Consider the following 27,435-nt stretch of genomic DNA (forward strand, 5'->3'; position numbering starts at 1 on the left):
CTGTGCTTTCACACATCTGTCTTCAATTCACTATGGCTCCCCTGGAAGTCCAAGGAAGGAGATTCCTGATTGGAAGCTTCCTCATAAGCAGGGGTGAAATCCACTTACCTTCGCTACTGCTTCACAAATGTGAGCTTGCACGTGCCTCCTCTGCATGTGCAGAGGGTCAAAAATGGGACGTGATGATGTCTGGGCGAGTGGGCGGAGCCTCCCGCTGCCGGCGCTACTAGTTCACCCAAGCCAGATAGAACCGGCTGAATTTCACCACTGCTCATAAGTCTTTCCTCAATGTTCTGAAGTTAACAGACTCAACTGTCACTTGTATCCCAGGTAAAAATAAGCATGAAAAAACCTGCCAGGATACCAATTTTTATTCTAATCTCCTTCTGCAAAATACAAAATAATAATACGTGTTTTGATTGTTCAGATTTTGAGCAAATAGATCTGCATTTAAACCAAGGAGGCTCCTCCTGTATTCTTTGGCACCACTTTAGATCTTTACCAGATTCAGAATTCTACAGGATCTTGTTCGGCTGCATCTTTCTCTTGTCGCCTAGAGTCAGAAGGGGAATAGGGAGCCAGATTGTAGTGACAAGAGTAAGCCTAGCAGCCATCTCAAATTTAATCAGAATATTTGTGCAGATGTTATTTTGTCAGTCGAAACAGCTGTTGGAGTAAATAAATTTAAAAAAAGAACTAATTGTCTCTAGTTATTTTTTCTTAACAAAGGAGAGTGGGAACAAGCCAGAACTGCAGGGGTACAGGGGATTTTAGTCTTTTAAACTGGGGTTAATCATGAATGATTTCTGCTAGAGTGAGACTGCTATAAATTCTCAGTGTGTTGGAATTTGGCACGAACAGCTTTAGAGGAAAAAGTGCTGTGATCTCCCCAAGCCCATCCATGTTCTCTATCGTCCATGAGTTTAAAAGATTCCTGCAACACATTGCACATTTTTTTCTATAACTGTTATTAAAAGTTTAAAAGGGAACATAACACTAGCACAAATTAATACGGAACAAAGTAAACAAAGAAAAAAAGAAAGAATTGGGGAAAAAACTAAAACACAGAAAGAAAAGATAAAAAGGAATAGAAAGAAGGGGGGAAAGGCTTCCAATTGCCTTTGCAGCAAATGTGATTAGAATATTATCTTATTCTATAGTTACCAAAAAAAACCTTTCTTTTTTTCTATTATCCTTTTTTTTTAATAATCATCAAAACCCACAAATTCTAAATGTATTTTTTCTGCTTTGTACAAAAAGTCTATACGGGGTTTCCAATCAGCCATATATGCAGATATTGCACTATATTTCAGACTGCTTTTTCAGTACGCAAAATTTTTACAGAACGTGTTTTCTAGGAATCCTAAATGGTGGCCTGAATATCTTTATATATTTATTTCTACTCAGTAACAGTTAAGCTATGGCAGGCTCGCTTTTATTAAAGCTGTAATGTAGATGTTTGTAGTGAGAAACATAAATTATGGTGGGATTTATTCCCATTATTTTCTTCAACCAAAATCTCCCCTCAAAGCTATGTTGAGGGAAATTATCCTCTTTCTGGATTACCCTTTGTGCTTGCTGTCGGTTTCCTTCTTTTCCTCACTACCGTATAAAGCCATACTTTAGAATAAAAAAAAAACATTAGGAATATACAGGTAGTCCTCAATTTACAACAGTTCATTTGCAACAGTGGCAAATATCTATAGCTCAGGTATAGAATGAGGGTGAAGGTTCATTCTTTGAACTTGTGAGTTGGTTTCCAAGCATTTCATTACCAGGCTAGATAACATCTTCAGCAGAATTTACGGGATGCCAGTGTTCTTCTGTTTATAAGGGCTTCGTGTGGTCAGTAGGTCTTGTGATGGGTCAAGTGTGGGTGTGTCAAGTGAGGGTCTAGTAATGGCTCTTGTGATGGGTCAGGTATGGGTGTGTCAAGTGAAGGTCTTGTGATGGGTCTTATGAGGAATCAGGTTTAGTTTATTGTTTAATTTAGTTTACATTTATTGTCATTGCACCTCATACAACAAAATCAAATGCCATCTTCAGTGTACATTATAATTATAAAAATAAAACACAAACACACATCCTTCACAAATCTATACAATTGAATTGAAAACCGATATTGCATTAATATTGCACTATACAGTGGAATTCAATATAATTACTGCCCTGGGATAGAATAGGTGTTTTTCACCTATTTGTCCTTGTTTTTATTATCCTGCACCATCTGCCAGATAGTAATAGGGTGCCCAGGATGAGATGGATCTTTAAGAATGTTTTGAACTTTCTTAAGGCAGCGGGAGCTATAAAGCTCTTCCAAAGAGGGGAGAGGGCAACCAATGATCCTCTGGGCAATGATGTTGACCCTTTGGAGTGCTGTCCTATCTGCCACCGTGCAAGTGGCAAACTATACACAGGTGCAGTAAGTTAAAATACCCTGTATGGTGCAGCGGTAGAAGGTCATCATCAGGTGTGAGTCATCAGTGAGAGTCTTGTGATGGGGAGGTTGCATCAGATGAGGGTCATTGGGAGGTGAAGTGCTGGTTGGGGGAAAGCTTGCATGGGTTGGTTGAGGGTTGGTGCAGTCTCTGGTTGGCTGTGTGGTTGATTTGGATTCTAAGGGGTTTGTAAGCTGGTTGTAGGTCAATGTGTCTGTTGATGGAATTGCTTGTGGAGTGCCAGGCTTCGATGAACTCAGGAGTGTGGTGGGTGGTAGCATGGCCGATGATTTTTGTGTTGCTCCAGTCGAACTGGTGCTGTTTGGTGTCGGTATGCGTAAAGATTAAAAAGTTGGGATCGTGATGTTTGACTGCCAGCCGGTGTTTGTAGATCATGGTTTTTAATTGACGTGATGTGTGTCCCACGTAGAATTACAACAGTTCATTTAGCGACCATTCAAAATTACAACAGCACTAAAAAACAGTGAGTTAAGAGCATTTTTCACACTTACAACCATTGCAGCATCCCCACAGTCATGTGATCAAACTTCAGATGCTTGGCAACTGACTCATATGGTTGCAGTATCTCAGGGTCATGTGATCACCTTCTGACAAGGAAAATCAGTGGGAAAGTCAGATTCACTTAACAAGCATGTCATGAACTTAACAACTGTTGTTGACCTAACAACTGTGGCAAGAAAGGTTGTAAAATGGGGCAAAATTCACTTAAAAGTCTTGCTTAGCAACGGAAATTTTGGGTTCAATTCAGTGGTGGGTTGCCCCCGGTTTGCACTGGTTCTATAGAACTGGTAGTAAAACTGGCGGGAGGCTACGCCCACCGTCCCCAATGTATTCAAAATGTTTTTGCGCATGCGCAGATGCTTCTGCGCTTGTGCAGAAGAACGCACGCATGCACGAGCAAAGCAGGCGCGTGTGCACAGCCCCGTTGTGAACCGGTAGTAAAGGTAAGTAGAACCCACCCCTGGTTCAATTGTGGTCATAACATGAGGACAATTACATTTAAGTATAGCTTTATTGTTGCCACTATCACCTCAATAAAAATACACCCAATGCTGCAAAGCTGTGCCAATTTCCTTTACTTTCTCTTGTTTTCTTTCTTTAAACACTCCAGATAATGTTAAATTGCAGAATGCCGGTCGCAAGCAGTCTGTCTCCAGAAGCCTAAAACATCTCTTCCATTCTTCAAACAAGTTTGTGAAGACTTTGAAAAGGTTTGTTTGATTTAATAGAATCGCAGTTTTATATTTGAAACCGCCAGAAATCTCTCTCTTACATAATCTGCATTCTGTACTCTGAAATTGTTTAGTATTTTGGAAAACACTACAAGCTGAGACCGTAACCACAGCAGGATTTGGAAAAATGTGCTAAGATATATAAGGAGCTTTACTCAAATTTCAGCTTTCATTTCTATTGCAGTTCATGTCTCTTCAGTATAAAACCTCTTAGCTGAAAAGACGTTCATTAATTCAATACAGTACAATTCTCCCCCAAAACAAAGGGTAAAGAAGAGAAAACCCCATGCACACAGACCTAAATCCTGGATAATACCCAGCTTCTGACCTTATCAATGTAAGGTTGCCAATTCTAGCTAAAACCACTCTTGGAGATTCCTCTCCCATTCAATTAATATATGCATGCAACACTTGTAAATGTGCATGTGTTATGGATGGTTGGATATGTATATCTGCCAAAAACAGATTCCAAAATATGGCCAGGCCAGGAGAAGTTGATGATGCTTTACAATGTTCCCCAAAAGTGATATATGTACATCCACACATTTTTTTGCTCTTGGATCTAGATTTCTGCACAGCCATAATAAGTCCCTGTAAAGGGAAAGAAATGAAAGAGTGAACTGGATGCAGAGGAGATAAGAGGAACGGGGTAGGATAGGGTAGGGATGGAAAGGAAGAAGGAAAAGGGAAGGGAGAAGGGAAGGGAGAGGAGAGGGGAAGGGAGAGGAGAAAGGAAAGGAAAGGAAAGGAAAGGAAGGAAAGGAAAGGAAAGGAAAGGAAAGGAAAGGAAAGGAAAGGAAAGGAAAGGAAAGGAAAGGAAAGGAAAGGAAAGGAAAGGAAAGGAAAAGATTGGATTGTCTGGGTGTGACAAAAAGGATTAAATTTAGCAGCCAAGCAGCCCCTTCTAAACAGCAGCCAATCTTCAGAGCAATCTTCAAAAGCATTCATGCTTTCTGGTGACCCAGTTCACTTGCCCAATCCTTTGTTTCAACAGCTTCTTTATCCTTACGAGCAACATAAGACCCTCTAATTTCACAGGTAATAATTTGTCTCCTTGATAAATTCAGGGAGCTTTTGAGTCAGGCTAAAACCACACGCATGAAAAGGTAAAGATAACCTTGGGTTCAGCTTAACACTTGGTGGCTACCAGGACACATCCATGCTGTTTTCTCGGGAACTGTATGAGAGTGGTCTGCCACGGCCTTCTTCCAGGGTGCTTTTTAAACTTCCCAGTCCAAGCAACTGCCCTGATAATCTCCCATCCAAATACTAACTAGGCCCGCCCTGCTGAGCGGCTGAGCTCCGACAAAGCCAGCCACCCGCTAAGGCCAATCAAAGGCATGCTTACCAGGAATAAGTACCTTTGAATACCATCTGTATAAGATTGTACTGCGTGTACAATTTAGAAAGAAAGAAAGGAAAATGCAGGCCATCTCTGCTATCTAATTTCTCACTGTGAAGCCAATTTGTCCCTATTTTATTCCATTTGGCCAGTAGTTATTTAGATGGTAGACAATTACAGTAATCTTCCGCAACTGATGTCTTCCAGAGAGGTTGGGTGTCAGCTCCCATGCTGGCTGGGAGGCTTATAGGAATTGTTCTAGTATTTGGAGAGCCCCGGATTAGGCAAGGCTGACTTAACCCTTTACCCTCTAACAAGGGATGAATTGTATGTCAGGAGAGTGGAAAAGTTGGAGCCATCTACTTTCTGCCCCTTTTCCCGCCCTCCTGTGTGGACATGGGGTGGATTGAAAACTACAGAAGAGGCAGAGAAAGGAGTTTCTAGTGAAGCTGATTTTTCTCTAGAATATTGTCCTAGTCTCAGAAGTGAGGAGAGTTAATTCTCTGACCGGTAAACAAGTTCACAGCGTGAAAGCGAAGTTTGTTAAATGGATCACTTGTATGAATTAGGGAGTTTTCATAATATATCTGACTCTCAGTAGAACATCAGTGGAACAAGCTACCTCCAGAAGTTGTGAATGCTTCAACACCAGAAGTTTTTAAGAAGAGATTGGATAACCATTTGTCTGAAGTGGTATAGGGTTTCCTGCCTAAGCAGGGGGTTGGACTAGAAAACCTCCAAGGTCCCTTCCAACTCTGTTATTCTATTCTATTCTATTCTATTCTATTCTATTCTATTCTATTCTATTCTTGATTGAAGGAGCAGGATTCCATCTTAAGAGAAATACAGTAGGGAGTACCAATAGTGGTCTGAATGTGTTCAAATATCCAGGGAACTGGAGAGATTTTCTGCGGATCTAGCTAATGGAGTATTGTGGTGGAATAGGAATATTAAATATTAAATTCCACAATGGAAAAATCAGAAATGTGAGACAAGTATTCTTCAAAAACACCATAAGACCATGGGTGAAATCCAGTAGGTTCTGACAGGTTCTGGAGAACCGGTAGCGGAAATTTTGAGTAGTTCAGAGAACTGGCAAATACCACCTCTGGCTGGCCCCAGAGTGGGGTGGGAATGGAGATTTTGCAATATCCTTCACCCAGGAGTGGCGTGGGAATGGAGATTTTGCAGTATCCTTCCCCTGCCACCCCCACCAAGCCACCCCTACCAAGCCACCCCCACCAAGCCACGCCACTCCCACCAAGCCACGCCCACAGAACCGGTAGTGAAAAAAATTGGATTTCACCACTTGATAAGACGTCTTAAGTGTGATATTGGACACACTGAATCAAAATAGTTCAACAATAGGGCCTTATAGACTGGACAGCACCTAGGATGAATTGAGATTGTATACTCCAAACTACTGTATATTCTAGAATCTTTTGTAATGCAGAAGTTTCTATATTAGACCCCAGGCAGCCTCCATTTCCATTAGATAAATAAATTTATGGAAAGTGTCACCTGGAAGCAGGAGTTTAAAAAAATAAGAATTCAAAGAGAGAGTTATAATAAAAGAAAATTGAACCCAGCAGGTCTGTTTAGCTCAACTTTCATTTATTTCAAAGCAAAAGATGCAACAAATGGATGGCTTTTATCAGTTCTATTTTTCCATTATTTCCCAATTATCTGCAACCCTGTAATTTATTTTTTTTTTCCTGAGAGCGCTGGACTTGATTTTAACTTGCCAGTTCCTATAGTCACTGTATTCTTTTCCCGTTAACAACTTGTTTTGACATCCTTCTGAGTTCTGCATTTTTGACAACAGTCAGGTTTTCTAAGACAATCTGGAGCAACATACAAGATTTTCTGGAAAAATAAAATTATGGGTGCTAGAAAGCAACTGGAAAAATATTTGCTGTTGCCGTTGTGATAAAAATAAAGTTAAAATTAGAAAGAGACAGGTATTCATATTAATGCAAGCAATGATAATTAATGCAATAATTGATTCATATTTAATTTAAAATATTTTAAAACAATAACAATAATTTTAAGTTTAAGGGAATATTTTACTTAAGAAAATGATTACCATAAGAAGATAAGTTGTTGTTTTTTTCACATGGGACTAATAAAAAGTAAAATCTCCAAGTTGAACTTAACTTCTGGGAGCTTTACAAGTACATCCATATACTATAGTTTTCTTGGCAACAAAACCAGTGGTTTGCTGTTGTTTTTTTTCAGCTTTCCAAATTAGCCTACAACCGTCTTTCTTAAACTTGGCAACTTGAAGAGGCATGGACTTCAACTCTCAGAATTCCTCAGCCAGCTCAGGAATTGAAGTCCATACCTCTTCAAGTTGCTACGGTTGAGAAACAATGGTCTACAGATTTGGGATTCTTAAAAGTCTCCCATCCAAATACTACCTAGACTTTACCCTTTCAAGTTCAAACAAGGCTAGTTAGCTCTCAGAATCTGATGCACCATGTTGATTTGTCATTTCCAAACCCAAATATTTTGCTACTACTTGTCCAAACATAATTCAGGTGAAAATGACAGGGTGAGTAGCGTTGCCCATGCATTTGTGGAGTTATTCTGCAGATTTGCTAGTGTTTAACATTATCACATTTCTGGGAAATTCTCCTTCTTGGGAGCAATGAGTTGAATTCTATTGTTTCAACATCACAACAAGGCATTAAGAGTTGTAAACCTAATCTTGTGTAGCTTCTTCTCCAGTAATATTACACTACTAACCAGAGCATACAAAACATTTGCCAGACCAATTCTCGAATACAGCTCATCTGTCTGGAACCCACACTGCATATCGGACATTAATACAATTGAGCGTATCCAGAGATATTTCATGTGAAGACTCCTCCACTCCTCTGCTCGCAACAGAATACCTTATGCCACCAGAGTTGAAATTCTGGGCTTAGACAATTTAGAACTACGACCTAAGCATAGCTCATAAAATCATCTGCTACAATGTCCTACCTGTCAATGACCACTTCAGCTTCAACCACAACAATAGCCGAACACACAATAGATAAAAACTTAAAGTGAACCGCTCCAAACTCAATTGCAGAAAATATGACTTCAGTAACAGAGTGGTCAATGCCTGGAATGCACTACCTGACTCTGTGGTTTCTTCCCCAAATCCCCAAAATTTTAACCTAAGACTGTCTACTGTTGACCTCACCCCATTCCCAAGAGGTCGGTAAGGGGTGTTCATAAGCGCACCAGCGTGCCTACCATCCCTGTCCTAATGTTCCCTTTATTTGTATTCATTTCAGGTATTCAAATCATGTTTATACTTATATATATTATCTAATACACGCTTGAATAAATAAGTAAGTAAGTAAGTAAGTAAGTGCTAGACCAGTTTAGAGGATCTTAAAGACTTCTTGCTTTGCAGAATGCAAATCACTATCTTGTTTGGAATAGACACCTAATTGTTCTCCTTTTTCATTCTTCTCATTTATTTTAATGCAGAGGGCTTTATTTAGCTGTGATATTTTATTACAAAGACAACATGTTAGTAACCAATGAAGATCACATACCAATAGTGGAAATTGATGATTCTCACGCCAGTTCTATTATGCAAGATTTCCTCTGGTTCACAAAGGTAAGTCGTTTTCTCCTTTGGTTGAACTCCTCCGGGTAGGAGAGTATTTCGGAGATGATCCCTGCCCTCTGTTTTTCTTTATACACACACAGCCCTTCTTAGCCACATGCATGCCTGGGTTGTGTGAGGACACACTATTGTGAGCCCTGCTGGATGTAGGGCAGAATCTGTGACCCCTCCAGGGGCTGGACTCCAGATCCAATCAGCCCCAACAATCATGACCAATAGTCATGTAGGAGGACCACATATTAAACAATCAGTTAGATCTGGATGGCCAAAGTCAATTTTCCATGGTTGCATTTTAAGATGAAGATGGGTAGCCAACTAAACCGAGTACTTTGTAAATCTAGAGGCCAAAGAGTGATGAAGGATCAGAAGGCTTATATGGTATATGGCTACAGAACACATTCATCACATTCATAAAATCTGAATGTGTATACAATTGTATAGAAAGCATACATAAAGTTGACTCAGTCTTCCATCTTTCTGAGGTTAGTAAAATGAGGACCCAGATTGTTGGGGGCTATATGCTGACTCTGTAAACCGCTTAGACAGGGGCTATAAAGCATTGTGAAGTGGTATATAAGTCTAAGTGCTAGTGCTAGTGCTATGCAATAACATCCACTTTATAGAGCAAAGAAAACATGCAGACAAAGTGGAAGGATTGAATCTTGCCCCCTAACCAGAACATAACTCTTTGCAGTCCTGCATTCCAGGCACTTTCCTCTCACTGAAGATTTATTTCACATTGCAGCCTATTTGTAAAAAAACCCCAAAAAAACACATTTCAGGTAGTAGATTGCGAGCATGTGCTCACCGCAGCATAGTCTTAAATTCCCCTTTTCTTTCCATGCAATCAAAGGAATTCTGTCTTTAAACTGGTGAATTTAGTAGTGATGTTGCATCTCATTTAGTCCTAAGGGAGTGGAAGGTGGGGGAGGGGGGAAGCTACCGTGTAAAAGAGGAGAATTTGGGGTTTCTGTGCTGAGTACCAGAGGGAGACTTTAAACTGCAGAGGATAGTTAGGGTAACTGTTACATCTGTCTAACAGGAAAGGGTGCATGCTGCAAAACTTGTTTCCAATTGAAGGGTAAAATAAAAGCAGGTTGGAAGCAAACGCATCCTCCGTTGGTGTTATAGCATATGTATCTAGCTAAGATATTTCCACTTGGGTTTCATAATGTATCGGTAATGGACTCTTGTTTGTATCAACACTACTTTTCTATAAATATTTCTAGAAATTAGTATTAGTATTAAAATTTGTATGCTGCTTGGCGCCCAATGACTACAGACAGTTCACAAGTAAGAACATTTTTTAAAAAATACAATAAGAGACAAAACAATAAAGATGACAAGTACCAGACAGGAACAAAAAAGAAAGAAACCCACACAATCCAAGGGGGAATTCATTCACCTTTGCCAAAGGCTTGGGCAAAAAGCTGAGACTTCCAGTCTCTTAGAAACACTGGCAGGGTGAGGGCCACTGAGATTTTGGGAGGACCTCATTCAAGAGGTCAGGTGATGCTGCAGAGAAGGTAGGCTTCAGGAGACAGATGGCATTGTTTAGTTGAAGGAATCCAGAGCATACCAACCCTTCAAGATTGAATTGGCTAGGAAGCGACTATGTAAGATACATGTCCCTCAGGAACAGAGGTGGGTTTCAGCAGGTTCTGACCAGTTCTGGAGAACCGGTAGTGGACATTTTGAATAGTTTGGAGAATCGGTAGTAAAAATTCTGACTGGCCCCGCCCCCATCTATTCTCTGCCTCCCAAGTCCCAGCTGATCAGGAGGAAATGGGGATTTTGCAGTAACCTTCCCCTGGAATGGGGTGGGAATGGAGATTTTACAGTATCCTTCCCCTGCCACGCCCACCAAGCCATGCCATGCCCACCAAGCCACACCCGCAGAACCGGTAGTAAAAAATTTTGAAACCCACCACTGCTCAGGAATCAGGTCCCAGGCCATGAGCACTTTATAGGTAACAACCAGTTCCCCTTGGAAGAAAAGGAGAAACTAATGCAGCTCACAAAACGTTGTGGATGAGTTGAAGTTCAGAGTCTGAGTAGTGTTCAAGGGCAGCCCCATGAACAGTCTGTTGCAGTAGTCAGGCCATGAGGAGGTGACCAGGGCATGAATGACTCTCTGAAGAGCTTTCTGGCCTAGGAAAAGGTGCAACTGACATATCAGATAAAGCTGTTGAAAGGCCTTCCTGCCCACAGCTAGCCCCTACTCACTGAACAGTAGCAGTGAGTCCAGGAAGACCCCCAAATTGTGTCCTCTTGAAGGAAGTGCAACCCCATCCATGGTCAGAGATGGAATATTCCCAAATCCTGGGTATGGGGGAAATAGAGTGACTGGACAATAATTATAAAAAGCTGTTGGATTAAAGAACAGCTTGTGGAGGAGGGGTAGGAGAAGGACCACCCCTTCTGTCAAAGAGATCAACACCATAGCATGGATGGATCCAACTGCAGAATGCGTCCTTGGCCACTTTTATGACCCAGATCCAATAAACAGGTTGTTGTGCTTCTAGCAGAGAGGATCCTAGCTAATTCCTCAGGAATCATTGGCTCAAACCCATTCCAAATCATACCCAATTGTGTTTATTTCTTGCCCCCACAAACCTGTTTTAATTGATCCAGGATTTAAATAAATCCAGGGAAGCCCCTTTCTTCCCATTAATTTGTAAGGATACAAAATGGATCTTGGATTTCTTAAACTACTAATGCCGATAAGTATTGGCACTGGAATTAACTGAAGTCAAATTGGAAGGGAAGATCCTTAAGAATGCTCAGGATGTTTAATACAAGTCAGAGAGGGGCTGATGCAAACGTACATCCTCCTCTCTCCCCATATTGCCTTTGAGCCCAGACTGATCATTTTCATAGAACGGTACCCAGGGGTATTAAGAGAGATAAATGGTGTGTATGCCGATTAGATGCAACGCAATTCTGCTCATTTAATAACTTCTTGTCAACACACTGCCACCCACAGAATCATGGCATGAACAGCAGCTACTTTTGGGGGAAGATAACGTTTGTTTGTTCGTTCATTCATCCTTCTTGCCTTTTTTCTCTCCCCCCCCCCTCCTACCTCCCTGCCAATTGCACTCTATATTTTGCAGCTGTCTTGTATGTGGGATGAGATCAGATGGCTGAGGCAGAACATGTCTGTCTCCATGTCCTCCTCCACGGCGCTCCAAGCCAGGCAGAAAATGCTGTCAGCAGCAGCCCAGTTACAGGTGAGTGGCAGCGCCCGCTTCCCGCGGCATATCTCGGGCAAAGGTAGGGTCTCCAAGGGAATCAGCTGCCAGCTGTCCCCTGCTTTAGCACTTCCTTCTGGCATGGCCTCAAGGGGAGAATTATACGCTGGAAAGCAGCAGCACGGTCTGAGAGCCCAGTCAGAGCTAACAGGCCATCAATAAACTTGCAAAATAGAAAGAAGTCAGAGAGAGCAGAATTAAATGTGACACGGTAAATAAATAGTCGCCTGCCCAGGAGGATAATCTGAAAAAGCAAATAGCCTGCTCAGTCACATAGCTGGTGGAGACGCTTGATTATTATGTTGACAGCATTCAAGGCAGCAAATCCAGGCCAGCATCAAACAAAAAAAAGCATCCTAGATAATTAATTAGGTGACAAGATAACGATCCCTTGGGGCATCTGCTCATTTTTTTTTTCCCCTTGAAGGGCCACTTCTGATGGAATGTCACATCACATCACATAAAATATCTTCTCTATCTCGGTATGCCAAAATATCTTCTCTACCTACTTTGACAAAATTCAGCGTGTTGAGCCTTAAGGATCTTTGTGGAAATCCACCATTAATAACTACAACAGCCTTCTCCAACTTGTGGTTCTCCATATTTTTTTTTTTTTGGAAATTGCAACATGTGAAGTTACTCATCAGCTAAAAGGAAATTTAGAAATTGCAGCTTGAATTTCAGCTTATTTGAGGGCTACCGTTGGAAGAAGCTGTATTTCACCAAATTCAGAAAACCTTACTCTGGTACATCCTAAGTATTTTGAGGATAGGTGAGTGGGAGTAAAAATGCTTCTTCTATTTGATAGTGGGCATTTACAAGTAATTCACAGGAAACAGAGTAGTTGCACTCCTAATCTCAGTCTGAGACAGATCAGGCAAGGGTTCATAACTGGCTGACCAAATAAAAGAAGGGCTGTATTATGAAATTAATTAAACCTGAAATGAGCAACAATAAGCCAAAAAATGCCATTTCTTTTTTCCTATAACACAAACAAACCCACTTCCACATCAGACTTGCTCATTGGTATAAACAGCGAGCATGCTTTATTAATATGCAGCTGGCAACATTTCCTCATTAGTTTTTCTCATCACTTCCTGATCTGTCTACTCCAACCACAGAGGAGCCACACTGGTGATACTTTGATTACTTATTCCTGCGTGGATCTGTTCATTTTTCTTGCCTCCCCTAGTAGCTGACAAAGATGTGGAGCAGTCAATGGCAGGAAGTACACGCTGGGTTTTAGGATTTTGATCATGTTGTCCACAAGCAAAATAATGTAGTAGCACAGGTAGTCCTCGACTTACAATCATTCGTTTAGTGACCATTCAAAGTTACAACAGCACTGAAAAAAGTGACTTATGGTCATTTTTCATGCAGCTGTTTGCACCATCCCCATGGTCATGTGATCAAAATTCGGATGCTTGGCAACTGGCATGTATTTATTATGATGGCTGCAGTGTCCCGAGGTCATGCGATCATGACCTTCTGGCAAGCAAAGTCAATGGGGGAAGCCAGATTCACTTAACAAATATTACTAGCTTAACAACTGCAGCGATTTACTTAATAACTGAGGCAAGAAAGGTCTTTAAATGGGGCAAAACTCCCTTAAGTCTTGCTCAGCAATGGAAATTTGTGGTCGTAACTGTGTATATGAGAACTACGTGTATATGAATGATATATATCATTTTAGTAATGATTCTATTTTTCTCCTAGTGCTTAATCCTTAACGCTAAGGTGTGTTTGCAGATTCATACCTATATGTGCCTCCTAACCTGCCTGGCAGATTCAAAAGCTAAATATGCTCTCCATTTTCTGTGTGTGAAAAATAAACTCCCTAGAAACCTGATTCTAAATTTCATGCGCTTCTTGGTAACATAGATGAACATGTCTAGTCGCAATAACAGGTCTGACTTACAAGCCTTGTGTTCTTTGCGTTCCTGCCCTCCTGGGCAGAGAGAGAGAGAGAGAGAGAGAGAGTGCTAATCAAGTTCTTGCAATCTCCGAATGATTAAAATAAATAAATAAAAATAAAATTAAGTCTATCTGACTCTAAGCAAATCCGTATACAGGCAGCAAAAGAGCAGAGGGCCCATAAGGATACAGAACGCCTACTGTGTGCCTTGGACGGGGATGCCTAAAGCTAAAATAGCTACTTAAAGCCACTTCTAAATGGCAGCCAGTGTGCCTGGCTGTTCTGAGTGCTTTGGTTATAAACAATCTTAATAATGCTGCTCAGAGGTAAATAGTGTCTGCTAAGTGCAGATAGAGTCAGCTCAGGGTGGCGTTATCTATCAAATGAGAATGTCGTTAAGGTTAATGTACAGCCCCTCTGCTTTCATAATGAACAATGTGCCACATTGTCAATTCAGTTTTGCCTTTTAAATCACTCCTCCTGCCCCCCCATTACTTGCATACTGTAGACCTTTTGAAAGCTTCCAGAGTCACGGGCATATTTAAAATGCTAGGGATTTTTCTTTGAGACATCTGGGCATCTCTTCAGGAGACAAACACTGGTCCTCAGCCCTAGGTGAGTTACCAAAGAGTAGGAAAAAAACTAAACTAGATCTAATCATCTAGAAAGTCTTGATCCCAGTGCTGGGAGCAATTATGTTCTTTCCAGAGTTGGCCTGAATGTTCTGTCGGGAAATTGTCCTGCACAAACCTCCATGAGATGCAATGGTCATATTGTATAAAGATGCTGAGAGAATCCTAAATATGGTCATTGTTGCTGCAAAAAAAAAAAAAATCTGTATCCAATGTTTATGTCAAAAAAAGCAAACATAGAACAGTCAGAAACTGCATCAATTTTCCTTCCAAGGTGATTCTGTCTCATTGCCTTTTATTAAGTTTTCATCATTCTGTTGTAATGCTGCTGAGCTCTGCCGGAATGCGTTTTGACCTAGAAATTATACATAGTCTAGTTGTTTTCTGAAATACAGATATATCTCTCTCTTGTATACGTTTGTAGTTCACATTACACTTGGCATCAATCAACTCTCAGCTTTGTAGCTTTCAAAGTCGACCATAATGCTTATGTCCTTTAAAATGAAGATTGGATTTAAAAAGAGAGAGCGAGAAAGATCTGCAGATAAACATCTCCATCTGGGCTTGTGATCGCAAGTCCAGCATTGTCAAAGTATCTATGGGGACTACGGTAATTCAGAGGCAAACAGATGAACCAAGTTTATAGAACTGGAAGACTCTTCCCAAGTCTAAAGTCCTCCAGGTGTGCTAGGACAAGAACTTTCATAATATGTGCCCAGCATGGACATTCTAGGAATTTCCATCACATCTGGAGGTCACCAGAATGGGGAATATTGGTATAAACCATACATCCATATTCTACCCAGCTGTCCTAACAGAAATGTTGCTACATCCTACTAAGGAGCACAGAAGGCATTTCAAATTTCAAATAATCACCATGTTGGATTGATTCTCTTTGCTGTGAAGAAAATGCTCAAGTTTCCATCTGTTAGAAGAGATTGAAACCTATGGATGTGGTCCAATTCCATTAAAACTCCCTGGGAACGTTGTCATTATAAGATTTTATAGTCTTATGCAGACCATTTTGTGAAATTCCTTCCTTTTGTCAATTGTTTAGCAGTAGTAGAGCTATACAGAATTTTTCCGTCGTTTTCTGCCATATAAAAGAGCCCAACTCAGTGGTAGAAACCCATACTGTCTCACAGAAGGTCCCAGGCTCCAGTTAAAAACATCTCAGATAGGAGAAACATTAGGCATCTGCCCCAGGCACTGCTGCTACTTATCAGAGCAGGTAATGCTGAGCTAAATGGAGAAGTGGATAGATTCAGTTCAAGGTAGTACAGTAAAATTATTATTTTACAAGTGCATCTCAGTGCTCCATCTAACGTATTCTATTTTGTTAATAAATGCTTAATTCTGTTGATATAAAGACAGTATAGATATCAATTTGAAATGAACAGAACTGTTGGGTCTCCCTTGTCGTTATAATTGTGACTCTGATTTGTGATTTACCACCTTGTTGAAATAAGAAAGGCTCAACATTAAACTAATGATCATTTGAAGGGCTTACCTGGTTATGAGCCGCAGTGCCGCAGTGGTTAGAGTGCAGTACTGCAGGCTACTCCTGCTGACTACCTGCTGCCTGCAATTTGGCAGTTCAAATCTCACCAGGCTCAAGGTTGACTCAGCCTTCCATCCTTCCAAGGTCGGTACAATTAGGACCCAGATTGTTGGGGGCAATAGGCTGACTCTGTAAACCGCTTAGACAGGGCTGTAAAGCACTGTAAAGCGGTATATAAGTCTTAAGTGCTATTGCTAGTTCTATTGCTACACTGTTTTCATTTCTGTGAACAGCTGTTGAAAGCTATTCTACTATTCAAAAAATGTGCATTATTACCTGTGAAAATGAGTCAATAATTGTGTGCTTTGTGGTCTTCCACTGTTCCCTCTTCAACCACAGAACCTGTTAGGCACACACAACCTGGGCCAAGTCTACTATGAACCAATCAAAGACCGCCATGGCAATGTTATCATAGTGACAATCAGAGAAGTGGAGAGCCTCTATTCCTTTTTTAATGGCAAATGGATGCAGATCTCTAAGCTACAAAGCCAGAGGAAATCCCTTTCGACCCCTGAGGAGCCAACAGCGTTAGACATCTTGCTTATCACAATCCAGGTAACCCTCTTTTTCTCCAAATTTCAACAAATAAGCAAACATTTCTTCTGATAAGCTTTTGGGGATTCAGTTGCAGCTTGTCAGGCACCTTTGAATATACTACATATTCAAAGGACATATTTGTTGGCTTGTTCCAATCTGTCCCTTAGTCAGGAGGTATGAATACTGGAAAACGGTTCAATTAAAAATGCAGGATTAGCTCATCTTTATTTATTTATTTGATTGACTGATTGATTATGGCTTCCCAGCCCAAAAAACTGTCCCCCCCCTGCATCCAAACCAAGTCAATCATGCATAGTTCTCCCTAAATTTGAAAACATGAAATGAAATCCTTATGAGAGCCAGCTGGTATCATGATTAGTTATTGAGTTGAATTAGGAAATACCAGTCCAAGTCCATCCTCAACAATGGTGGGTTTCAAATTTTTTTACTACTGGTTCTGTGGGTGTGGCTTGGTGGTCATGGCATGGCTTGGTGAGCGTAGCTTGGTGGGCGTGGCAGGGGAAGAATACTGTAAAATCTCCATTCCCTCCCCAATCCAGGGGAAGGTTACTGCAAAATCCCCATTTCCTCCCGATCAGCTGGGGCTTTGGAGGCAGAGAATAGATGGGGGTGGGGCCAGTCAGAATTTTTACTACCAGTTCTCTGAACTACTCAAAATTTCCGCTACCGGTTCTCTAGAACTGGTCAGAACCTGCTGAAACCCACCTCTGATCCTCACCCAATGAGGCCAGACACTTTCCCTCTGAGCCCAGCCTATTTCACAGGGTCTTATTGGGGAAAATAAGAAGTGGAAGCCTAGTATATGCTGCTTTGAGGAAGAAGGAGCTACATCTAATAAACCAATTAAATGACTCAGAAATCTTTTAAAAATATTTATGATATCTTACCGGAAATTTTTTAAAAATGATTTAAAAATACAGCAAAACAGTAATTAAGACAATAAAATTAAGGTCACTCAAAAGACAATGACTGTCAGGAAACTAAATAAAACTAGTCCTGCTTTGTAAATTGCCCCATCCACCGGTTTTTGAGGGCACCAGCAACTGGGGAAAGAGATGGTATTTGCTTTTCACCTGGGCTGCCAAAATGTGTAGAACATCTTACCGACAAAAAAATTGACAAATTTTGTCAGACTCAGCATCATCTGTTTATAAATGCTCCATCTCAAAGTCAGAAAGACCCTCAAAATTTAAAGTATTTTCAGAAACGATATGAGGTTGATTTGAGGCTCTTTATATGTCCGCATTGCTGAGATGTGGCATCTGACCTGAGCAAGGATCGATGCAGCAGATTTTAGAACAGGGCTGTCAAACTCGCAGCCTAGGGGCTGGATGCGTCACGCGCTTGCCACGCCCATATCCCGTTTAGCAAAGGCGGGGAAAGTCACGATACTTCATGTGACAACCCCGTGACAATGCGAGTTTGACACCCCTGTTTTAGAACTACTAAACCCATGATAAGATAGACAAAGCCTAGCACTTGGGTGACTACACCCTATTGGGGCCAGAGTTGGATCTGAGGATGTGTGCCCAAAGAAGAAAAGCAGAAGGAAGTGACCTCAAATTAACAGTATGTTAAACAAGAAATAAGCAGTGATAGACAGAGAGAAACCGATTTTTTTTTAAGTTGCCATCCACACCCCCACTTCAGGGGTGGGTTCTACTTACCTTTACTACCAGTTCACAACGGAAGCATGAGCACACTTCTGCGCATTGCAGATCACCCATGATGAAGTCGTGGTAAGTGGGCGGAGCCTCCCGCCGGTTTTACTACCGGTTCTATAGAACCAGACCGAACTGGGAGCAACCCACCACAGCCCCACTTCCTCCTTGTGGTCAGTCAGGCACGAGGTGTCCCTGGAATTACACCTTTGACACATTGACCAACAGTTAAGAGATTCTGCAAATTTTTTCCTCTACCTGGAAAAAAAAATACTAATAATCTTTGGATTTTAGCACCTGAGCAGGGGAGCCTCTGTATCCCTTTTTGCTGAGAAGAGACAAATGTCAGCTTTGGAAACTACAGCCACTCCTGTCGCATACTATGCTTAGCACCGGAAGCTTATTCTGACAGCCGCTGACACCTTTAATTTTCTCCCTCCGCTCTCTACTCTGTCTTTTGAAATCCCTTGGCAAAATCTGTCAAATTCACTTTCAGGTTACATCCCGAAGCAACAAAAATGCTATAATCTTTTTCTTGAGGGGGTGGGGGTGTGGAAGAGGCACAGTTAGAAAATCATGTGAACCTTTTTATTAGGAATAATCACAGGACACTACAAAAAAGAAATAAAATACCTAATTATCCATATATTAACAGCAGCACGGATAGTTTTTGCCCAGAATTGGAAACATGAGGATATACCAATAGAAGATAAAATAATCAGTAAAATTATGAAAATGTGCAGAAATGGACAAAAGAAATACAGGAAAAAGAAGAAATGGATTATTATTTAGTATGGTAGAAATGGTATAACTGGTTGGAGAAGAAGAAAGGAAAACAAGAATAGGGATACAAATGAGAGGTCTATAGAAACTACAGGAAAAAAAACTAAGTACCAATTGAGGAACATAGTAAATTAAATAAGTAGACTAAAAAAAAAAAAGCTGAAGAGATGGAGTACTAGAAATAGAGATATAAAAGATATGTAAGAAAAAATATAAATAGATACATTTTATTCTATATATAAGTATATAGACATATAAGTATAAAGATAAATATAGACTACCTACCGAAGCAACAAGTTTAAAAAGGAGTCGTAAAGACTTGATTTATGTTTATTTGTTTTGTATGTTTTACTGTTGTTTATATGTTTGTTTATACTTTTTAACCAATAAAAAAAAGAAAAGAAAATCATGTGAACTCTCTTTTCTCCAGATCACACACATTTATCTGTTAATAATATTTGTTTGTTCGTTCGTTCATTTGTTTAATAAATGTATATAAGTGCCCACCAGACATGCAATGACTCCATATCTCTTTCTTGAAGCTCCTTGGTCTCAAGAGACTTCTCCATAGTCACACCAGAATTTTTTTTTAAATATGGTTTAATTCCAATTCTGTTTTCCCCCTCGGGTTTCCCCACCCCCCATTTTAAATGCTTGAATCCATCTCTCAATGATCAATAAAAGAGAATATTAGCAAAGGAACAAAAGATAGGACCTCATAATCATGACTTTCAGACTCTGGTAAATGAGCTAAATGAATTTGACCGTGAGACTCTCAGTAATAGCCTCCTGATGTGGGAGGCAGATTAATTGGTTCTAGAACTTCCAAGTATTATTTAAAATGCTTTCACCGCCCATTTAGAACAAGTTAGGATTAGGAATATTTCCAGTTCCAAATGCAAGGCTAAAAGGAGGTAAGGAGTTCTTTCCGAATACCTTGGCAAATTTTCCTTCTGCTGTTGCAATTGAACCACTGCTGGAAAACTCTCACTGAATTTATTTAGTCTACAAATGAACATACAAATCGGGAATTGGGGTCATGTATCTGATACCCACATACTGAAGCCACTTTCTGCACATTAGCTTCTGCCCATAGCTTCCTCCCTATGCTCCAATTGAGAGCCAGTTTGGAATAGTGGTTAAGGCATCAGGCTAGAAACCAGGAGACTGTGAGTTCTAGTTCTGTTTTAGGCATGAAAGCAGACTGGGTGACTTTGGACCAGTCACTCTTGCTCATCTCTGGGAAGCAGGAAAAGGCAAATCATTTCAGAAAAACTTTGGCAAAAAAAAAAAAAAAAAAAAACACTACAAGGGTTTATTCTAGGCAATCTCCAAGAATTGAACATGATTAAATGGAAGAAGAAAAATATTCCAATTATAAATTGGAAGGATTACTTCCACGAATTCCAAGGACAGTAGGGCCATTAAATGCATACTTTGTAACAAAACATAGGGCTTGTAGTTTTTTCCCCCTTTTTTGTAATCATGGAGTAAGAGATAACTTTGTAATTATTCTTGTATTTACTGCAAAGAAAATCAGAAGCTTTGTACTCTTTTTTATTGTTTCTTTCTGCACGTTTCTCTCTTTTTTGTTCTCTTTATTCTGTATTAGTTTGTGCTAGCTTTAAAACTTTTAATAAAATATATAGATAAAGGGAACAAAGCATGGGATTTGGAAAACAAAGTAGTAGTACTTCTTCTGCTGCTACTATTACCACAACTACCACTAATAACAGTAGTGTGATGAACCATAGTAATAATAAATGTGACAATACCTTTAACACAGTGGTGAAATGTAAAATTTGTTACTACCGGTTCTGGGGGCGTGGCTTGGTGGGGGGGGGGTTAATGTGACTGGGTTGGCGTGGCCAACTTTTTTTTTTTTTTACTTTTAAAAGCATTTTTTCTACAACCTTAAGAGGTTGCAGAAAAAAATGCTTTTAAAAGCCTCTGACGATCAAGCAACTCAGCTGGGCATGAGGGGGCCAGAGATTTTTGCTATCAGTTCTTCGAACCACCCGCCGCCATCGCTACCGTATCAGGCGAACCAGTCTGAACCGGGAGCATTTCACCCCTGCTTTAACACCCATCAAACAACATCTGGGGATATTGGGAAGGATTTGATAGGTGGATAAAAATGGCAAATGGCTGACTGAGCAACAAACCATAATAATAAATAAAACACAATATTGCTCACTGCTTGGTGAGCCCTTCCTTTACTTTTTTATATGCAAGAAAAATCAAGGAAATTTTTGAACTTGTTTTTTTTCTCCTTTCCTCCAATAGGACACACTTTCCTATCACAGAAGGAGCCAACAACGTCTGGCTCCGGGCCTTTATTTGGGATACTTAAAACTCTACAGTTCCGTTGATCAGATCAAAGTGCTTGTGCTACAAAAGCTGCCCAACATTCTGTGTCACGTTAAAATCCGAGACAATGGCAATGTGTCCAGGTAAGGGGAGAAACATCTCCCAATCATGCTGATTAGAATTTGCTTCTGAGTTGATGTGGCCTGGATTCCCTTACTCACTCACTCTGTGAATCTGCTTTCCCACTGGAATGGTGATCTCTGGGAACATTTTTCCTCATTGTGAATATCAAGGCATATGTCAAGATTTCTTATCCTCAGCTGTCATTTATCTACACAGTTTGCAGCAATCAGCCAGACTAATGCAACCTGACAAGTAAGGAAAGAAATAGCCAACTCCCTATCCCAACAGTAAGATCCAAGGATACAGTTCCTACTTGCCTTCACTCAGAGACTAATTAGTCCTTTCACTGTAATCCAGTTGAATGGGTACTAATCAAACACTGGCCAGACTTGCAGATATGCTGGGTTTACTTGTTTTGCCTACCTAAAGCCCACGTAGGTCTTCCAATGGCACCTACAACTTGACCATGGTACCTTAATAATCTCTTCCCCTTTCAGATGCTAGGCAACATCACAATAAATGTAGGAAATGGGTGGTATTTGCATCACTCCCCTTGTCCTCCTGCTGTAGATGCTTCCGTCAGTGGTGGGTTTCAAATGTTTTTATTACCGGTTCTGTGGGTGTGGCTTGGTGGGTGTGGCATGGCTTGGTGGGCGTGGCTTGGTGGGCATGGCAGGGGAAGGATACTGTAAAATCTCCATTCCCACCACACTCTAGGGGAAGGATACTGTAAAATCTCCATTCCCACTCCACTCCAGGGGAAGGATACTGTAAAAACTTCATTCCCTCCCCAGTCCAGGGGAAGATTACTGCAAAATCCCCATTTCCTCCTGATCAGTTGGGACTTGGGAGGCAGAGAATAGATGGGGTTGGGGCCAGTCAGAATTTTTTCTACCAGTTCTCCAAACTACTCAAAATTTCTGCTATCAGTTCTCCAGAACTGGTCAGAACCTGCTGAAACCCACCTCTGGCTTCCGTCCAGCACTACACTAAAATATACATACTCCAACAATCCCCTTGTTTCAGCTTCATGTCTTCAATCTTAAGAAGAGAGGAGAAATAAAAACCCAAGCTGGCTACACCCAATGAAGAAACTAAATGAGTTAATGAGAAAATTGAGCCCACCCACCCACCCGCCTGAGACCCCTAGGAATCTGTATTAAAAATTATAGAAATATGGAACAGCCTGAATGTCAAAGAAAGTCTTCAGCTTGATATGCACACACAGAATGAAATCAGAAAGTTGGCCCTTTTTTTAACCACAAACAATTGGGCCTGTTACAAGTTTAGAAGGTTTTACTATTTGAGAACAAAAACCCCAACAAAGCCCAAACGTACATTCAGTAAATTCTTCCTTGTGCAATGAACTTTTGTTATATTTCTAATTTTAACTTCACTCCCTATACAGAGAGGAATGGGAATGGATCCAAAGACTTTCTGGCTCAGAATCTATGGAAAATATGGATCATTCTGTAGAGTGTCCAACTCGACTGTTTTTTGAGCTCCAAATAGCAATGAGAGCTCTTCTTAAACAGATCAATCTACCTCTACAACAGGTATTATTTATTTCTTAAATTTATTTGCCGCTTATCTCGCCATGGGGCTATGCAACTCCTCTTCCATCTCATAAACCTACTGGTGGGAAAAATATCGATAATATTTGCATATTGTATGTATTTGTGCATATGTGCATGTATGCTGATTAACAACGCTGAACCTGAGCTGATTTGGTATCAGATTTGATTTGTGTACATTTTGCTCCCACTAGGGAAAGATGGAGTTGTATTTTGCTTGCCTCAGGACAGATTAATGAAAGCTGTATTATAATTCATAGCCTTGTTTCCTTTGCAAGCTTTCAAAAATGATGCTTTAAACTACAGTGAGCTCATGGTGAAACCCTGTATAAAACTTAATTTAAGTCAAGATAGTAATCAGTGCCATAAAACAAATGGCCAGCTGTAAGTGGCAATAGAGCTTGCTCTTATATACCTCTGAAAGTGTGTGAAATATGATTTGAGTTGGAGATTGAAATGATCTATATGTGTATATATGAAAGAGTGTTCCTGAGAGTAGGAATTTAACGTAGGCAAGATTAGTGAGGCAAGTTTTATGAGTGTAGCAGAAAAGTGATTTATTTAGGGGGAATAAATGATATGGATAGGCAATGCCTAACACTTAGCCAATCACATCCCCTGGGAAGAGTGTCCAAGAGCATGTGCACTGGATGGGTGTCCGTGGGAAGAGAGGGGGAAGGAAGTGACCTTAGACTAGCAACCTCTTAAACAAGAAGTGTGTGAACTGAGAAAGAGAGGGTAAATCTTTAACTCTCTGTCTGCACCCTGATGATCTTGTGGCCAGCAGGTGATGAAGTGGTGAAGGGTCATTACCATTGGTTTTGCACCTTCAAAAGTTGGGTGAGATGTTGAATGAGTACCAGTATATAGTGAAGCAAGTGGATGAGTGCTTCTCGTATGTCCAGGTATCAAGCTTTTGCCCCAGGGTGCATCTTACAATGCTGTGTTAAAACAGAATAATTTGTGGTTATACACAGGGGTGCTATTCAGTAGGTTCTGACAGGTTCTGGAGAACCGGTAGCAGAAATTTTGAGTAATTCAGAGAACCGGCAAATACCACCTCTGGCTGGCCCCAGGAGTGGGGAGGGAATGGGGATTTTGCAGTATCCTTCCCCCAGGAGTGGGGAGGGAATGGGGATTTTGCAATATCCTTCCCCTGGAGTGGGATGGGAATGAAGATTTTGGAGTATCCTTCCCCTGCCATGCCCACCAAGCCACACCCACCAAGCCACACCTACACCGGTAGTAAAAAAAAAAATTAAATTCCACCACTGGTTATACATCCTAGCTGTCACCAATGCCTTTGTCATGCAATCAGATTCAGCTCACAAGAGCCAAGTGAGCCATCCAAATACAATTGTCTTCAGTCGTGATCTGTTGTTACGCTCTACACGGTTTCTTGAAATGATTATGATGAAGATGCTTCCTTTGGTTAGTCTTTATATTTAATCAGTTCCATTTTTTTTCACTGTCCTTCTTGGCTTTCCTTCCTAGAGAGTGCAGATCATTTGCATTTTCAGCCTTCAGTAGAGTGTTATCAGCATAGCACAAGGTATTCCATCTGCTTATACCAATACTATAATCAATTTTATTTCAATCAACAATCCAATATATGGGTATCGGTTTGACTGTTGGAAGACTGTAAACCATGAAGAAATCACTGACATTAGATTGACATAAATTAATCAAGTTGTTCTCCTGCTTCATTTTAGTTTTTTAGGCCATAGAATTCAATTTTTTTTAAAAAAAAATTTTTGCTCCTTAATATTTCCAACTTTGGCACTCCAGTCCAACAACAACATGCACATCTTGCTTACAAGGTCTGTGAGTTTCAGAATGAATTTGTTAATCTGTATCAGTGGTTGGATAATCTGGAGAAACTTGGATAACACGCTGACTAGAGAATTGTGGGAGTTGAAGTTCATACATCTTAAACGTTGCTGCATAAACAGTCCTTTTTTTTCACCCTTAATGTAAAGCTACTTTGTATAAACTCATTTTATTATGGCTACACAAAGGTGACCAAGGATATAGAGAACTCCAAGCTATAATCAGATTCACTATCTTCTTTGTGGTTAGTCTTTTTTTCAAGTAACAAATCTGATCACTATTCCCCCAACGCATAACCATTTAAATTGGAACAATTCATCCATGGGGAATATTGTATTGAAGGGAGGTGGAATCTGGCCCGATTCTAGGCCTTTAAAAAAGTTAAAGATAAAGTGATAAATGAAGGAGACTTGTGTTGAATCATTGTAGGCAGCATATCTCAAGTTTAAGAGTTAGAATTTCTTACCAGCCAATATTGGACATCTGCTTCTGAAATATTTGTACAGCATTCATCCCATTTTGAAATAAGTGGCATTTCTTCCCTTTGCCTAAAAGGATTCCAGCCTGTAACGGGAGCAATGCTTTAGGGAAGAGTAGACCAGGGTAGATATAATCCATAATTCAGTTTGGAGCAGTGGTGAAATTCCATTTTTTTTATTACCGGTTCTGTAGGCGCTGCTTGGTGGGCGTGTCATGGCTTGGTGGGCATGGCTTGGTGGGCGTGGCAGGGGAAAGATACTGCAAAATCCCCATTCCCACCCCACTCCTGGGGGAAGGATACTGCAAAATACCCATTCCCTCCCCACTCCTGGGGGAAGGATATTGCAAAATCTCCATTCCCACCCCACTCTGGGACCAGCCAGAGGTGGTATTTGCCGGTTCTCCGAACTACTCAAAATTTCCGCTACCAGTTCTCCAGAACCTGCTGGATTTCACCCCTGGTTTGGAGTAAAAAGAATCCTTAATTAAAAAATACACTGTCATTTGACTTTCATGTTTTTCTCTAGTGCAGCTTGTTAATTTTTTTTTTTATTATTATTATTTGCATTGTCCCAAATTGTGGCAGGCAAAGGAGCAGACAAAACACCCTCCAGAATTTTACCTAGGGTTGTTGTTGTTTTAAATAAAGTTCTCAATATTTGAACCAAATTGATTTTCATGTTTACATGAAAATCCAAATGAATGATTTCCAAATGCAAAATCTTGGAAAGATCGTAGAGTGGGTTTTCTGGTTAATAAGTAACACGGATGTTATTTGGGGGGGGTGAGACTGGGGCTGTCTGTGTATATGTATGTTTGAATGGGGAACATTAGAGCATGACACCTTTTCTGAAGCAGGATTAAGAAAAGCATACCTCAATATGAATGTGTGTGAGTGTGTGAGTGTGTGTGTGAGTGTGTGTGTGTGTGTGTGTGTGTGTGTGTGTGTGTGATGTGTGCATGTTTGCACGCCTTCACCCACATCCAAATGCCTATGTTTTATAGACACTGCCTATCTGGTGGAGATAGTTGTGAGAATTTAATGTTTTATATCATTGTGAGGGAGGGGTATTGCTATAAATGCCATGTTATAACTTTCTCCTCCTCCCACTCCCTTCATTTCTTTTCTGTGCGTGTCCCTCTGTAGGCTAAGCTGTTCCGTCTGTATACACAGGAGGTGTTGGAACTGGGTCACAATGTGTCCTTTCTTCTCCTGCTCCCTGCCTCAGACGACGTCTGCACTGCCCCAGGACAGAACAACCCTTACACCCTTCACACAGGATTCCTTAACCTCCCTCTTCAGATGTTTGAACTCGGTATACTACCTTGGTTCTCCTAGAAATATTAACCCACTTGCCTCACAATAAAATCACAAGGTTGGATCTGTTTCCCCCATCCAGTCTCTGCCTCCCCCTCCTCAGCGGAGAGTCAATAAATCATGTGATTTCTTGGCAACATCACTTTTTCTCTCTGACTCCAGATAAGAGAGGGGGGAGGGAGGGAGGAGGGGGAGAGAGAGAGAGAGAGAGAGACCCGCTAACTAGGTTATGAAGGCTAGTCATCATTCCCGGCCTGAAGAAGCCAGCCAGATATCACGCAACACACAACCCTTGAGTGTAGTAAAGCATGCAGAATCAGGTCATTCTGAAATGAGTTAATCAGCAAAGCAAAGTGGGTCGATCTGGCTTAGCGGTGATTTTGATGTTCTTCATAATTGCCGCTATTTGCCTACGCAGAATAGTTGGAGCTCAGACAAATACATCCATTATGTATGTATGCATCGGTCATTTTATATAGGAGAGAAAGCATTTCTGTGACAAATGTTGCTAATTAGGAGTCATTCTGGAAGAGAGCAGTGGTTTTTTTTTTTTTTTTTTCTGGAGTAATTCCATTTCATTTGTTTGGAAGAATAGCTGCCCTGATCACCAGGGCTGGGGAACAACAGCGGAAAAGGGGTTGCTTCCTCCACGTCTAGATTCCCAGATACAACCAGAAAAGATAAGAAGCTGAACTAGATCGACTTTGATTCCATCGGGTCAGGGACACATTTATAATTTTGAGAGAATCTGATTAGCACACTCACAAAGTGATTT

General features: G+C 40.7%; 1 protein-coding gene across 1 annotated transcript in view; it reads left to right on the forward strand.

Annotated features, from left to right (window-relative positions):
* Positions 1-27,435, forward strand: part of ANKFN1 (ankyrin repeat and fibronectin type III domain containing 1) — a 171,293-nt gene that overhangs the window by 124,183 nt on the left and 19,675 nt on the right. Inside the window, exons 10-16 of the mRNA XM_034412490.3 lie at positions 3,571-3,670; positions 8,520-8,652; positions 11,778-11,894; positions 16,363-16,578; positions 21,312-21,478; positions 22,867-23,014; positions 26,490-26,658. Coding sequence (XP_034268381.2) covers positions 3,571-3,670; positions 8,520-8,652; positions 11,778-11,894; positions 16,363-16,578; positions 21,312-21,478; positions 22,867-23,014; positions 26,490-26,658 — 1,050 coding nt within the window. The remainder of the gene's footprint in view (positions 1-3,570; positions 3,671-8,519; positions 8,653-11,777; positions 11,895-16,362; positions 16,579-21,311; positions 21,479-22,866; positions 23,015-26,489; positions 26,659-27,435) is intronic.

Source organism: Pantherophis guttatus, chromosome 2 (assembly GCF_059756535.1).
Source record: "Pantherophis guttatus breed Tessera chromosome 2, ASM5975653v1, whole genome shotgun sequence".
Taxonomy (NCBI): domain Eukaryota; kingdom Metazoa; phylum Chordata; class Lepidosauria; order Squamata; family Colubridae; genus Pantherophis; species Pantherophis guttatus.